This window comes from Gossypium raimondii, chromosome 8 (genome assembly GCF_025698545.1).
Source record: "Gossypium raimondii isolate GPD5lz chromosome 8, ASM2569854v1, whole genome shotgun sequence".
NCBI classification, from domain to species: Eukaryota; Viridiplantae; Streptophyta; class Magnoliopsida; order Malvales; family Malvaceae; genus Gossypium; species Gossypium raimondii.
The window spans coordinates 28,075,919-28,090,139 of record NC_068572.1 but is presented as its reverse complement, the minus strand read 5'-3'; the positions used below and the strand labels follow the sequence as shown (position 1 = coordinate 28,090,139).

The window sequence follows — 14,221 nt, the reverse complement described above, 5'->3', positions numbered from 1 at the left end:
ACGTTTGGTTGTTTGGTCACTTTGACTTTTTATATTTATTTTTTAGATCACTAACGTTTTTTTGTCAAATTGATCTATTTTTAATAGACATGTTGACTTGACTATTAGTTAACTAACGGTCAACATTAACTACTGACATGGCAGTCCAAGTGTATTTAAATGTTGATATTGCACTATTTTATCTTATATGCCAACATCACAAATGATTTTAAAATTATTAAAAATTATTTTAAAATCATTAAATTTATTTTAAAATCATCATCATCATCATCATCATCATCATCATCATCTCCATTGTTTCTTTCCATCTTCATCATCCTCCTCCCCCAAGTTCCACTTCTCCAACTGAAAAAAAAACACAACAAATGCAGGTGGTTAAAATTATTAAAATTATTTTAAAATCATCATCATCTTCTCCATTGTTTCTTTCCATCGTTCATCATCCTCCTCTCCCAAGTCCCACTTCCCCAACTAAAAAAAAAACACACACACAGCAAATGCAAAGCAAACAAAAACATAAACAGCTCAAAATGAGTCGCCTCCCATTTCCAACAAAACCCTGCGACAATGGCACCCAAAACCAAACATACTACAGACCTTGACAGGTCCATACACTCTAATCTGAGGTCAATTTTCAACAAAGAATAGAGAAATATTATACAATAATTTGCAAAATAAATAAATAAATAAATTACCAACGGCTCTTCAAAAGGCCACAATTTGGACCAAAACCAAATCTGCCTTTGGGAATCTGAGGTCTGAAAAATCGAACTCTGCAACCCAAAAGACTTTTGCTTGAAACCTCCTGATGGGTATTTGAGAAATAAAACCAAAAATGCTTTGGAAATTTTGGTATAAGAGAAACCCCTAAATTTCCCCAGTAAAACAAGACTTTGATCGCCATTGGTTCGAGAATGCAAAGCTTATAAATTGGTTTTGGGGGCTTGGCTTGGCGATGGAAGAGAAGTTTTTCTACGGAAGGGAATGGAGAAGCGAAGAACGGGAACTGGTGAAGACTAATTTTTAAAAACAAGTTTCAAAAACCCATGTTTTAATAATAGGTTTCGAAAACCCAATTTTTTAAGTTTGATTTTTAAAATTTTTCAGATTTCATTGAAGAAAATGGGCCGCCGATATTTGGAGGATTAAGGGATTTTAAGGAAGAAACAATGGGGAAGAAGATCAGAGACGACGACGACGATGGTGAACAATGGAAAGAAATAGTGGGGAAGAAGAAACTGTGGAAATTGGAAATTAAAATAATTTAATAATTTTATTAATTTTATATTTCAAAAAATAATTCAATAATTTTATATTTCAAAAAAATAATTTTAATAATTTTAAAAGTATTTTCTGACATGGCATATAAGGCAAAATAGTGCAACATCATCATTTAATTACATTTGGACCGCCACGTCAGCGGTTAATGTTGATCGTTAGTCAACTAACGGCCACGTTAGCATATCCATTAAAAATAGACCAATTTGACAAAAACAAAAAGTTAGGGGCCAAAGTGATAAAAAAAAACATAAAGGGTCAAAGTGACCAAATAGCCAAATGTTAGGCGTTATTTTTGACATTATGCCTTATTTTATTTGGAATGCTAATTAGTTTAATGGTAGTTTTGGCCCACGAACTTTAAAAAAAGAATCAATTAAGCCTCTTTGAACTTTTTACACCCAATTAAACTCCTGAACTAGCAAAATTAGCCAAATAAGCCCTTTGATTAGTGTTGACCATTACAACATTGACGTGACCACTAACGACATTGGCATGGTGCTTCATGTCAGTGAAAGTTGCTGACGTGGCACTACCAAGTCAACTGTCACGTCAAAAAAAATTAATTTTTTAAAAAATTAAAAAATTAAAAGGAATAATTTTTATTTTTATTTTATTGGAATTAACTTGGGCATATGGTTATCTAGGTTTATTTATTCCAAAGATTATTATTTTAAATTAAAGAAAATACTTTTAAAAGATTTAATTTTGTAAAAATTTATAAATTTGTAAAAAAATATTATTAAAATTATAAAATAGTAAATAAAATTAAAAATTTCAAGAAAATTTAAAAGTAATAAAATCATTTAAAATTTAAGTCCGAATTAATCTAAAATATTGACAACCATATGTTTAGATTCTTCAAGACAATTATTTTTAAATTATATAAAGTTTGAAAAATATTAAAATTAATTTTCTTTAAAAATCTAAATGTGTATCAATGTTTTAATTACATTGATGCCTTTTAGAGTGTATAAAAATAAATATATTTTAGAAAAAATAAATATAAATAAATTTTAATTTTATTAATAGTTTGTGTAAAGTTTTGTTTAAAATGTATGAATATATTCAATTATTTAAACCTTTTAAGCTACACATGTAAGAAAATAATTAATACACCTTTTAGGTTACGCATGTAATAAAATAATTGATACACATTTTTAATTGGATATATCGTACATTAAAAAAATTTACATGTATGATTAATAAAATTAAATTTATTTATTTTAAAATATTTATTTATTTTATATATCTTAAAAGGTAACAATAGAATTAAAACATTGATACAAATCAAAAATTTAAAGATAACTAATTTTTAATATTTTTAAATTTTATATAATTTAGAAAAATCGCCTTAAATGAATCTAGACTTAACTTTTAAATGATTATTAATTATTAATTTTTTAATTATTAATTTTATTTAATATTTTATAAATTTTAATAATGTTTTACAAATTCATAAAAATTTTAAAAATAAGTTTAAAAAATTAAACTTTGAAATGAATGAACATGAACAACCATATGTCTAGGTTCATTCCAGTAAAAATTAAAAATATTCCTTTTAATTTTTTAATTTTGCTGACGTGGCAACTGACATGGCAATGCCATGTTAGCAATGTCACTGACATAAAGTGCCATGTCAGCACTATTAATGGCTACGTTAGTGTTGTAACGATCAACATTAGTTAAATGATCTATTTAACCAATTTTATTAGTTCAAAGATTCAATTGGGTACAAAAAATTTGAAGGATCTTAATTGATTTTTTTTTAAAAATTTCAAGACGAAAAAAACCATCAAACCAAATTAATATATTTAATATAAAATTTTACAATTAAAACTATCAAATGTTTCGCCATAAAATTGCACAGAATTTGGTTAAAAATGTACAGTGAATCTCAATAAATTTCTTCATTATGAAATAATAAGTTTCATATTTTTAATACAAATGGTTAAAAAGTGTTTTAAGAATTTTAACCATATTAATATATAATTAAAATTAAAATAATTATTTAGAAAAAAAAGTAGACTATAAAATATAAGACATTTGAAGTTGGGCTAAATTAGTTTTATATGCTTTTTTTTTTGACATTTTAGGTTATTTTTTTAAATTAGGGAAAGAGGTCGATTTTGGAGAGAGTATGTGAAAGCACGTTCAGCTGGATGCGCTTTCACACTTCCTCTCCTAGGGTTAAGGTTTTTTTTTTGTTAGGGTTAGGGTTTTAGGGTTAGGGTTTCCAACCACTTCATATCTATTTGGTCACCGTAAAACTTATTCGACACTTTCCTCAAAAATGCCTTGCAAAGATCCTCTTTACCAGGAACGACTGCTAATCCCGTGACAACTAATCTATCCACCGGTAAACCAAGTTGTAAAGCTACGTCCTCAAGTGTGATTGTACACTCGTTGCATGGAAGATGAAAAGTGTGTCTTAGGCCTCCATTTTTCCACCAACATGCTGATGAGTGTAGGATCGAGTTTGCAGCTCTCGAGCATACGAGACGTATGCAAGACTCCTGTATCTTGCAAGTAACCACGGATTTTGGTGATTGAGCCCTTTGAAAAATTATGTATGAACTCCTCCAAAACACGATCATCTGCCTATTTATATCGACAAAAAAAATTAAAACTAAAATGCTTTAAAATTAACTTGATTGAAAATAACGAATTTTAAAATTTTGTCTTACTATTATCGCTTGAGTGGCATAAATGTGTTTGTTGTTGAAACGAGTAAGAGAGGTTCTCATTTGTGAAAACTTAATCAAAATGAATAATATATGAAATAATTAAATAAATCTACAATATTTTTAAACAAGCGTATCGGGAAATTTAGAACAAAACTTGAAAAAATTGAGAGAATTGAGAGAGTTGAGAGTTTAGAAAGAATTGGTGGAGTTGGATTTGAGTGAAAAGAATGAAAATGACTGGTATTTATAGGAAAAAATTACCATTGGGGCCCTTCAAAAATTTTACCATTGCCAACATTCAAAAAAATTACCATTGTGGTTGTCTAGACTGACAATACACCAAACAGGTCAAAAGTTGAATTTATCTTATTAACTTGTGACGTTCATGAGTGACTTATCAATCCTAAGTAAGTAACTAATTATTTGTATGTAACTCGTATACTTTAATATATCAAAAGCTTGAGTTCAATTGATAATATCTCCAAAAATTGATATATTGGGTATACAACTTACGTATGACATGACTTTACTTACAAAAATGGAATTCATAACCCAATAAAGGGTAAAAGATATCCTCTTATCAGCATTGCATAGTTGATGAAAAAGTAACTTGGCACAAGTCATTGTTCTAAATTTAATTACTATGTGTTAGTAATTGACTTTTCATGAAGGAAGATGTAATGATTATCGTGAGATAAAATATGATCATATTGAGTGAAAATTTTAACCCAAAGAGATTAAGGATATCCTATAAGGGTAACACACATATGACAAGATCATTGGACAAACATAAAATGAAGTTGTTTTGTAATGACATATAATAAGGAGAGTTCATTCATGGCACTTTTAATGGATTGACTCCATGACTAAATAATATTATAATTAATAGACGAAGCGTCGAACTTAATTACAAATTATTTGAGCCCTAATTATATATGTTTAACTAGTTCCTTTACTAGCTTAACATAACCCTATACATATTACATTTGAATCAATACATTTGATGAATCAAAACAACAAATAGAAAAAAAGATTGCATGTATTGCTATCCATAGTGAATGCATTTTCTCAATATGAACAAGAAATGTAACAACCCAAAAGTCAGCGGTGTTAGAAAAATACAATTTTGGGACTCCGTTTCACAAATTGAGCCCGTAAATATTATTATTAAATATTTAAGGAGTTATTTTATAAGCAAATTGAATTATAGATTAGTAATTTGGTTGAATTAGTGATTAATTAAGGTTCAGGAACAAAATCATAAAACTTTAAGTATTATAGAATTCTAATTTATAAAAGGCTTAAGGACCACAATGGTTATTAAACCGTTGTTCTTACTTATTTGGTGGTTTTTAATGATGATCAACTGTGGTAAGTGTAGTTATTTATTTATTTGTTAATTAAACAGTTAGTTAAGGTATAAGTGTAGTGATCTTGAAGTCAGTGGTGTTAGAAAATGAGATGTTGGGACCTTGTTTCCATAAATCGAGCCTGTAGATTTTTATTAAATATTTACAAAGTTATTTTATATATGAATTGAATTTTGATAAGTAATTTTATTGAATTAGTGACTAATTAAGGTACAAGGAATAAATTGTAAAATGGTAAAAATTTAATTACTATAGATTTTTAATTGCGAAAGGATTAAACTAATAATTAAACAAAGGTCCAAAATGAAAAATATGCCATTTTGAATTTATAGTGGACAATTAGTGAGCTTTTGGCTTATAAAATTATTAAATAATTAAAACAAAAAATTAAAAATAAAATTAGGAAATGATGAAACAATTGTTCATCTTTCTTCGACCACCGAAAAACAAAACAAAAGAATAAGGAAGCCATTGTTTTAGCTTCAATACATTTGCCCCCTTGTATGGTAAGTGTTTCTTAACTCGTTTTTCGTAATTTTTATGTTTTTGAGATTAAGGAAGCTTGATCTTGTTAACACGTGTGTTATTCTCCAAAACAGTTAAAGGTCACAAAAGTTACTATTGTTGAATCTTGAAGCTTTTACTACCAAATTGTTAGATTTTAAGCTTAGATATGAAAAAGGGCTAATTTGTAAAGTGAGAATTGTTAATTTTGAATATAAAGACTAAAGTGTAAATATTTCGAGATTGACAAGAAATTTTTGTAATTATTGATAATGTAAGGCTATTGAAGGATGAAATCAAAATTGAATTGTAAATCAAAGCTCAAATTTGAAAGTTATAGCAATTTACGGTTTAAGGACTAAATTGAATAAAATATAAAATTTTAGGAAACTTTTGTAAAATGAGATTGAATTGTCATATACATCCAATAGGGTATTAAGAGATATTTTGAATTGATAATTGAAATGAATTATCATTTAGATCAAGAATTGAGTCAATTGGAAGATAATAGAGAAAAATAAAAAATTACGTATTAGTCCCTAATATTGTGTCGTTGCTGTTGTCATATCCCAAAAATCGGATTAGAAGGAATTGGATTAGTGAACTGAGAGAGTGGTCACGTCCTGTTTTTAAGTTAAGATTGGGGAAAATTTTGTAAAGTGATTAATTTGATTAAATGACTAAGTGTTGTGTATGTGTGTGAAAGGTCTTATGTTCAAATCCCTTCCCTTGAGTTTTATTGTTTTTATTCCCACACTTGACTGGTCACATGTAGGTTATATTTTATTCTCGTTAGTTTGTTAACAAGAATGAGCTTGTTGGTTCAGTGGTAAGGCTTCAACTTACCTTTAGGTTCCAAGTTTGAATCTTGTTTTGTACAAGTGAGATTTGTTTTTGTTTTAATTTTGAGAAAAAATCTGATTAGGATAACTGATAGGATTTAGTGGGTAGTTGTTTTATTTTATTTTAAATATTAATAAAAGGTAATTCCCTAAAATCATTCCCCTCTTTTGACATCCAACTCTTTCCACTTCCTCTCTCTCTTTTCCATTCAAATTTTCCCAAAATATTTTTCATTCTTTTGGTTTACTCTACAATTTTTGTTTTGTTTTCTTTTGGAAATGATGTGCTTCTACTTCCTTCTTCCATTGTTAATATTTGGTTTTAATTTTATGTGTTAAGTTTTTGGACAGTTGTGGTAGCAACAATCTTGTGTAAGTTTATTGTTTCTTTTGTTTTAGTAAGGAGTTTTGTTCGTTCTCTTTTCTTAAGTGATGGCGAAAGGCTGTAATTTTGGGTTTAAGTGTTTCTATTGACTATTTTTGTGATGGTTGTTAAGTGAGGGGGCAAAGATCGCAATCCATCAGTGGGCTAGTTGTGGTCAACTACTATTTTACGGGGTAAGCATTGATATGTCAATTTCAGGACTGATTTTGCTAGGTTGTGTTATCGAAATCAAGCTTCGGTTTTGGTATTGAGTCAATTTGCAATAGTAAATCGATCCATTTTAATGTTGTATATAGGATTCGGAGAGCGGTGTTTGTATGGTCCATCACAAATAACATCAGATGTGTGATTCTAATACGAAACATCAATTAAAACAAATAAAAACTCAAAAATAGAGGTTATTTTTTAAACTACTTTGCGTCACACGGTCGTGTGTCAGGTTGTGTTGTAGATTGTGTGATAAAGAATGAGATGGATGAATGCAGAAGTAGATCGTAAAGTTTGTCAAAGTCACGGATTTGACTTAGGGCTTTAGACGTTCAGAAAGAAACTTGAATTTTTTACACAACTTGAAACCCATTCAAATCCAAGATAGATAAAATAATTAAAATAAATAACTAAGATAATTAAAATAGAATAATAAATCTACGATTAGAACAATAAGGAAAAAAATATAGAAGATAGATGGAAAGATAGAACGTGATATGTAGAAGTCCTAAGAAGCCTTGGAAACACGAAGAATCTATAACCCCCTTTAAACTGCTCTAATTTCCCCTCCAAGAAAGAAAACTTGGCAAGAAAAAGTTTGAAGATGATCCCCACAATCTGAAAAGATTGTTAAAATTATTCTAAAAGAAACTCAAGAGAAATTCATAAAAGAAAAAAAAACTCAAAGAGAATTTATGAACTCAAAAAAGAAGTTGAATAATAATGAATTGAATGATTTGTGTACATTGCAAAGGCCTAGGCTAGCTAAATAAATCTAAATAAAACTCTTAAGTATACTAGAACCCTGGTTAATCTAAACAAGAAGTAGTTTTAAACTAAACTTTCTTGTTGACATAAAACTCCTAAATAACTTAATCTTCTTAATAATTATTAAAAATTTAGAATAATAAAATAATAAAATAATAAGAGCTGATAAATACAATATTGGGCTGATATATAATAAAAATGAAGCCCAAAACTTGAACCCAATATGATTTAAACTCGCAATTCCCATCATAATCTTGTTAAGAAATTTTGTTTGCGTAGTCTTCACTAAAATAGACATAACTTGAGCTCTCGAACTCAAAATCAAGTGATTCAAAGTGAGTTTCGAAGCTGAGAGATAGATCTTTAAATTCCTTGAGATATCTCAACCCAAAAATGCTAGGATCCTATTCAAAAAGTCGTCACAAGTCTACTGATTTTCCAAACTTGAAAATTGTTAGCTTCGGTGAATAGAATTTAATAAAATTCACCCCATCCGTGCATGTATCATTCCCCCTTTCCTCGAAAAGATTTGTCCTCAAATCTTGTCTTTGATCGAACCTTGATTTGATTTACTTAGATTTTGACATTGCTGTTGGGCCTTAAGGTAGTGTGAGCCCATCACATCCATAGGTCTAAAATTGTGCCTTGAGACTCGCATCATTCCCCCATTCCTCAAGAAGATTCATCCTCGAATCGTCAGTTGCACAGAAAGAAAAGGGATTAGATTAAATAACAATAAAATGAATAAAATACTTACCTAAGCTTTCTTGTGCGCCAAAACTATCTCTAGGATCAAATATATGATTTTGACACCAAATCAACATGCATCATTCCTCCATTCCTCAAGAAGATTCATCCTCAAATCTTGATTTACGAGAAAGAAAATGGATTAGATTAAATAACAATAAAATAAATAAAATACTTACCTAAGCTTTCTTGTGCGCCAAAACTATCTCTAGGATCAAATATATGATTTTGACCTCCCAAATCAGCATGCATCATTCCTCCATTCCTCAAGAAGATTCATCCTCAAATCTTCAGTTGCACAGAAAGAAAATGGATTAGATTAAATAACAATAAAATAAATAAAATACTTACCTAAGCTTTCTTGTGCGCCAAAACTATCTCTAGGATCAAAGATATGATTTTGACCTCCCAAATCAGCATGGATCAAGTATTTCTCCTTCAAAAACAAATCATCAACACTAAACAAAGAAATATTAGGCACATGAGTCTTCAAGTAAAAAATAACCTGTAACTTTCTTTGAATATATATGTTCATCCATAAGAATTTCCAACGATGAGTGAATTTCACATAATTATAAAAATCAAGTAATTTGATATTATTATGTAAAATTTCATATTTAAAGTCGAAGGTAGAAAGTTTTGTTGCAAGATCAAATGCATGAGGTTCTATAATAAACCTGTCGAATGCAACAAAAGTAAGCTTTAAATACCTAGATAAACCCATAAAATCAATTGACCTTTCAAACCATTGTTTATTGAAACTTGACAAATGAGAAAGCATGTTGTAAGGAAAAATAAAACCAGTAGCATACTTATCAAAAACATTCAAGGTATGCCTACATATTTCAACTTCCGATGTATCATTACTTTTCTTACCTTCTAGCACCTATGGAGAATTATCAATGTTTAACTTACCTCTTTCCCGCAAGTAAAATCGTCTATTGATGATAAAATAATATAATTGAGAGTCTGTCAATGGATCCTTGAAATCCTGTAACAAAAAAGCACCACTAAAAAAATTTGAGTTAGAGTTAGTTAAAATATAATCATTCCTCACTTTTATATGGGTATTTTCTTTCTTTTCATTTTCTTTTTCCACTTGAGAACTCTTCAATTTTACCTCATATGGATTTTCACTCACCAAATTTAGACCAGTAAGTAGACTTTTATCACTCAAGGTCTCTTTTCTCTGACTTTTCACATGATTTTTCTTCACTTCCCACATCCCCCTTACAAGTATTATGAATCAATTCAATAAAATCCATCTCAATAGGAGAACATGACATTTCTATCTCATCTAACTCTAGAGATTCAAGGAAAAAATTATCATTATCATTTTTTTCCGGTTCACAAAGTTCGCCATCTTCTTTGATCAATAAAAGTCTCGTGTTAGCACAATCACGACTATATTGCCCATGCCCTTTACACGTAAAACATTAAATGTCAAGAGCTCTTTGTTGTTTTGGTGAAAAATTAGTAGAAATAGGTTGCTTGAAAGATGTAGAAGAATGTTTTGTAGGAGCCCTAATTTTTCACTCAAAAGGTTTAGTCTCAGCATGTTCTAGCAGCAACTTATTAGTAGTATAAGGAGGTTTTGAATTCTTGAAAGTAGAATTAGAACTTGTACCTCGACAATAGTGTTATGCGCCAAATCGATGAGATTAACGTTGCTAAAATTGTTGCTCAATCTCAACTACCTTGTGTACCATCTCTTCAAGATCAATACAGGTTTGAAGATTAAGAGTATTGGCTATCGAAACGTTCAAGCCATCTACAAATTGCACCATGGTAGTCTTTTCATCCTCTCGTATATTTTCTTTTTGCATACGCATCTCCATCTCCTTAAAGTACTCATCAATAGATTATTACCTTGAACAAGGCATTGAAGTCTCATTGAAACCTCTCTATAGTTATGAGAAGGAACGTAACGCTTTTGCATCATTTGCTTCAACTCGTCCATGTGGCAATTACTCTTTCGTAGTTTCTTTGACGATTAATTCTAAGTTGAATCCACCAACTCAAAGCATAATCCAAAAATCCACGGGTCACCAATGGGACCTTTTCCTCTTCTCAGCAATTATAGTAACGAAACATAAGTTCAATTTTTTATTCCCACTCACAATATGCTTTGGGATCATACTTCCCTCGGAATTATGGAATGTTGAACTTTGGTTTAGCTAAAAAATGTTGCCCATGGTCAGTATTAACCAAAGTCTCATCATTTGCACAAGAGACACGTCGAACATTATTTGCATGAAGATGAGGTTGATCAACCTTATCTCCCCAATTACGATTTTGACACTTAATTTTGGTACTTAGATGTTCCAAATTTTTGTTGATCGTGTCTAGAATAGTGTCACGTTACTGATCTTGAGCATTTTGAACCTCTTGATCCCTTCTCAACTTCTCAATCATAATATTGTGAATCGTTATGAAAGCCTAAAAAGAACACAACATTTAAGAAAAGGAAAATTAATCAAACCTCACCGTTATGCACTTATAAATGAAAATCAAATTCTCAATGAGGTAGGAATTAGTCTTGTGAGTCTTTTAAAAATTTTCTATATCAATCAATCAGAATGTATTAGGATCAAACTAACAAAACAAATCTAATAGCACTATGAGTCCAAAATCGGCTAGATATCAAAGAATTTTGTTGCACAGAGGAAGGATTGTGCAACGTGCTTTAACCTACTAACACAAGAAACAATAAAGTGTTAAAATGCGTAAAGGAACAACAAAAAAACAAAAATAAAAATAAAAACCTAAGGATAAGAGTCAATGAAAATTGTTGAAAACTAAAAACCCGAAAAATTGTGAAGCAAATTGACAAACTTCGTTCAAGGAGTTCCCGATTTCGAAAAATCACGAAATTTAAATTAGAGCCTCCTCAAATAAAGTAGAACTGATCTGGAAAGTTTCGACACAAAATTCAACCCACATCATGTTTTTTTTCTTTTTTTCATATTTTTTCTGTACTTTTTTAATCAATTTTTTTGTGGAAAATATTTTTTACTCAAAAATAGTGCCAAGAAATAGTACGTAAAATTTTAGATCATTTGAAAAAAATTTACCAACTGAAAAGTCTTTTTTTTTTTTCTGAAAGTTGTCAAGGTAAAAAAATTTGTTTTGAGGCTGTTTGCTAGAAATCAGTTTATAAATACAAAAAGAACACCTAAAACACCCAAATTTGATACCAAATGAGATGGATGAATGCGAAAGCGGATCGTAAAGTTTGTCAAAGTCATGGGTTTGACTTAGGGCTTTAGACGTTCGAAAAGAAATTGGATTTTTGACACAACCTAAAACGCAATCAAATCCAAGTTAGATTAAAAAATTAAAAGAAATAACTAAGATAATTCAAATATAATAATAAATCTACGATTAGAACAATAATGAAGAAAATAAAAAAGATAGATGGGAAGATAGAACGTGGTATGTAAAAGTCCTAAGAACCCTTTGAAGCACAAAGAATCCACAACCCCCTTCAAGCGACTTTAATTTCCCCTCAAAGAAAGAAAACTTGGCAAGAAAAAGTTTGAATATGATCCCCACAATCTGAAAAGATTGTTAAAACTCTTCTAAAAGAAACTCAAGAGAAATTCTTTAAAAAAGAAAACTTAAAAAGAATTTATAAACTCAAAAGAGAAGTTGAATAATAATGAATTGAATTATTTGTGTATAATGCAAAGGCCAATATATAGGCTAGCTAAATAAATCTAAATAAAACTCTTAAGTATACTAGAACTCTAATTAATCTAAATAAGAAGTAGTTTTAAACTAAACTTTCTTATTGACATAAAACTCCTAAATAACTTAAACTTCTTAATAATTATTAAAAATTTTGAATAATAAAATAATAAGAGCTGATAAATACAATATTGGACTCATATATAATAAAAATTAAGCCTAAAACTCGAACCCAATATGATTTAAACTCGAATTAAAATCCCAAAACTTGTAATTCCCGTCATAATTCTATTCAGAAATTTTACCTGCGTAGTCTTCGCTAAAATAGTCATAACTTGATCTCCTGAACTCAAAATCAAGTGATTCAAAGTGAGTTTCGAAGTCGAGAGATAGATCTTCAAACGCCTTTCGAAGTCGAGAGATAGATCTTCAAACGCCTTGAAGACATATCAACCTAAAAATTTTAGATTCTCATCCAAAAAGTCATCATAAGTCTATTGATTTCCCAAACTTGAAAATTGTCAGCTTCGGTGAATGGAATTTTATAAATTTTACTTCATTCGTGCATGTATCATTCCCCCTTTCCTTAAAAAGATTCATCCTTGAATCTTTTTTTTTATCAAACCCTGATTTGATTTGCTTGGCTTTTGACATTTTTGTTGGGCTTTGAGGTAGTGTGAGCCCATCACATCCATTGGTCTAAAATTGTGCCTTGAAACTCACATCATTGTATGAGCCACACGGCCTGGGCCATTTAGGCCATGTGGGCTACACGGGCATGTGTGAGGCCGTGTGGGGCATACAGGTTTGTTAGTTGGGTTGTGTGGTCACAAGACCATGTGGGCCCATTTTTTGAAAAATTTCACCTAAGCCCATTTGACTTTGAAATTTTTAATTAGATCCTCCGTGGGGTCCGTTCGACTTAAATATGACTTGAAAAATATGAAATCTGATAGTATGATACTGTATTTAATGTGTGTTTTTAAGTAAAAAATGTGCAATAATTATTTATGTTTAAACGTTAATCAAGTATGATTAGCATATGTTTTGAAACGCGATGAAGTAACAATTGGGAAGTATTAAAATGCTTACTAATTCTGAATCTAAGGTAAGTGCTCTGACTTGTATTCTGCGGTATTTGATTTGTTATGTGATAATGAATATGTTGTATTCTAATACTCATGTTTTGTGATATTATGGCACGATTTTGTTTCTGTTAATCTGATCTTTTAATACAAGATAAACTTCTAAAATCGCCAGATGAGATTACTTGTTAAGCGTGCCATTGTTCTGATTCTGTTTCTATATGACATATCACATGCATGGGGTTGGGTTAAAATTGAAAGGAGGAAGTGTATTTTGGCAGTTTTACTGTAATTTTGGCAGTTAAACTGCAATATATGTTTGGCAGCACAACTGCACTATTATAAGTGGCATACCACCACAACCCAGTGTGATTGGATGGACTCATGTAGTCCTATTGGTATGATTGGTTGGACGAAATTGGTGTGTAACGAATGGGGGTAGGATTTGTTTTGATATGATATGACATTTTGATATGATATATGTTCTGGAAATATGACATTCTAATTTGATATGTCTCTAGTATTGTGTCATTCTGATCTAATATTCACATATGTGAACACTATAAGTAAAAATTATGTGTTGGTATTTACATTTGTGTATGTTATAAGCAAAAATTATGTGTTCAAATTCTGGGTTTTAAATAAGTGTTTTCGAACT

The 14,221-nt window shown here is 29.9% G+C and overlaps 1 protein-coding gene across 1 annotated transcript; it reads right to left on the bottom strand.

The window, feature by feature from the left end:
• Positions 1-1,203, bottom strand: LOC105793602 (uncharacterized). The gene is made up of 2 exons (XM_012622481.2): positions 696-1,203; positions 1-345 (listed from the first exon to the last, which is right to left on the bottom strand). Exons 1-2 carry the CDS (start codon positions 902-904, stop codon positions 225-227), a joined length of 330 nt encoding a protein of 109 aa, XP_012477935.1. The 5' UTR covers positions 905-1,203; the 3' UTR covers positions 1-224.
• Between the last annotated feature and the right edge of the window lie 13,018 nt (positions 1,204-14,221).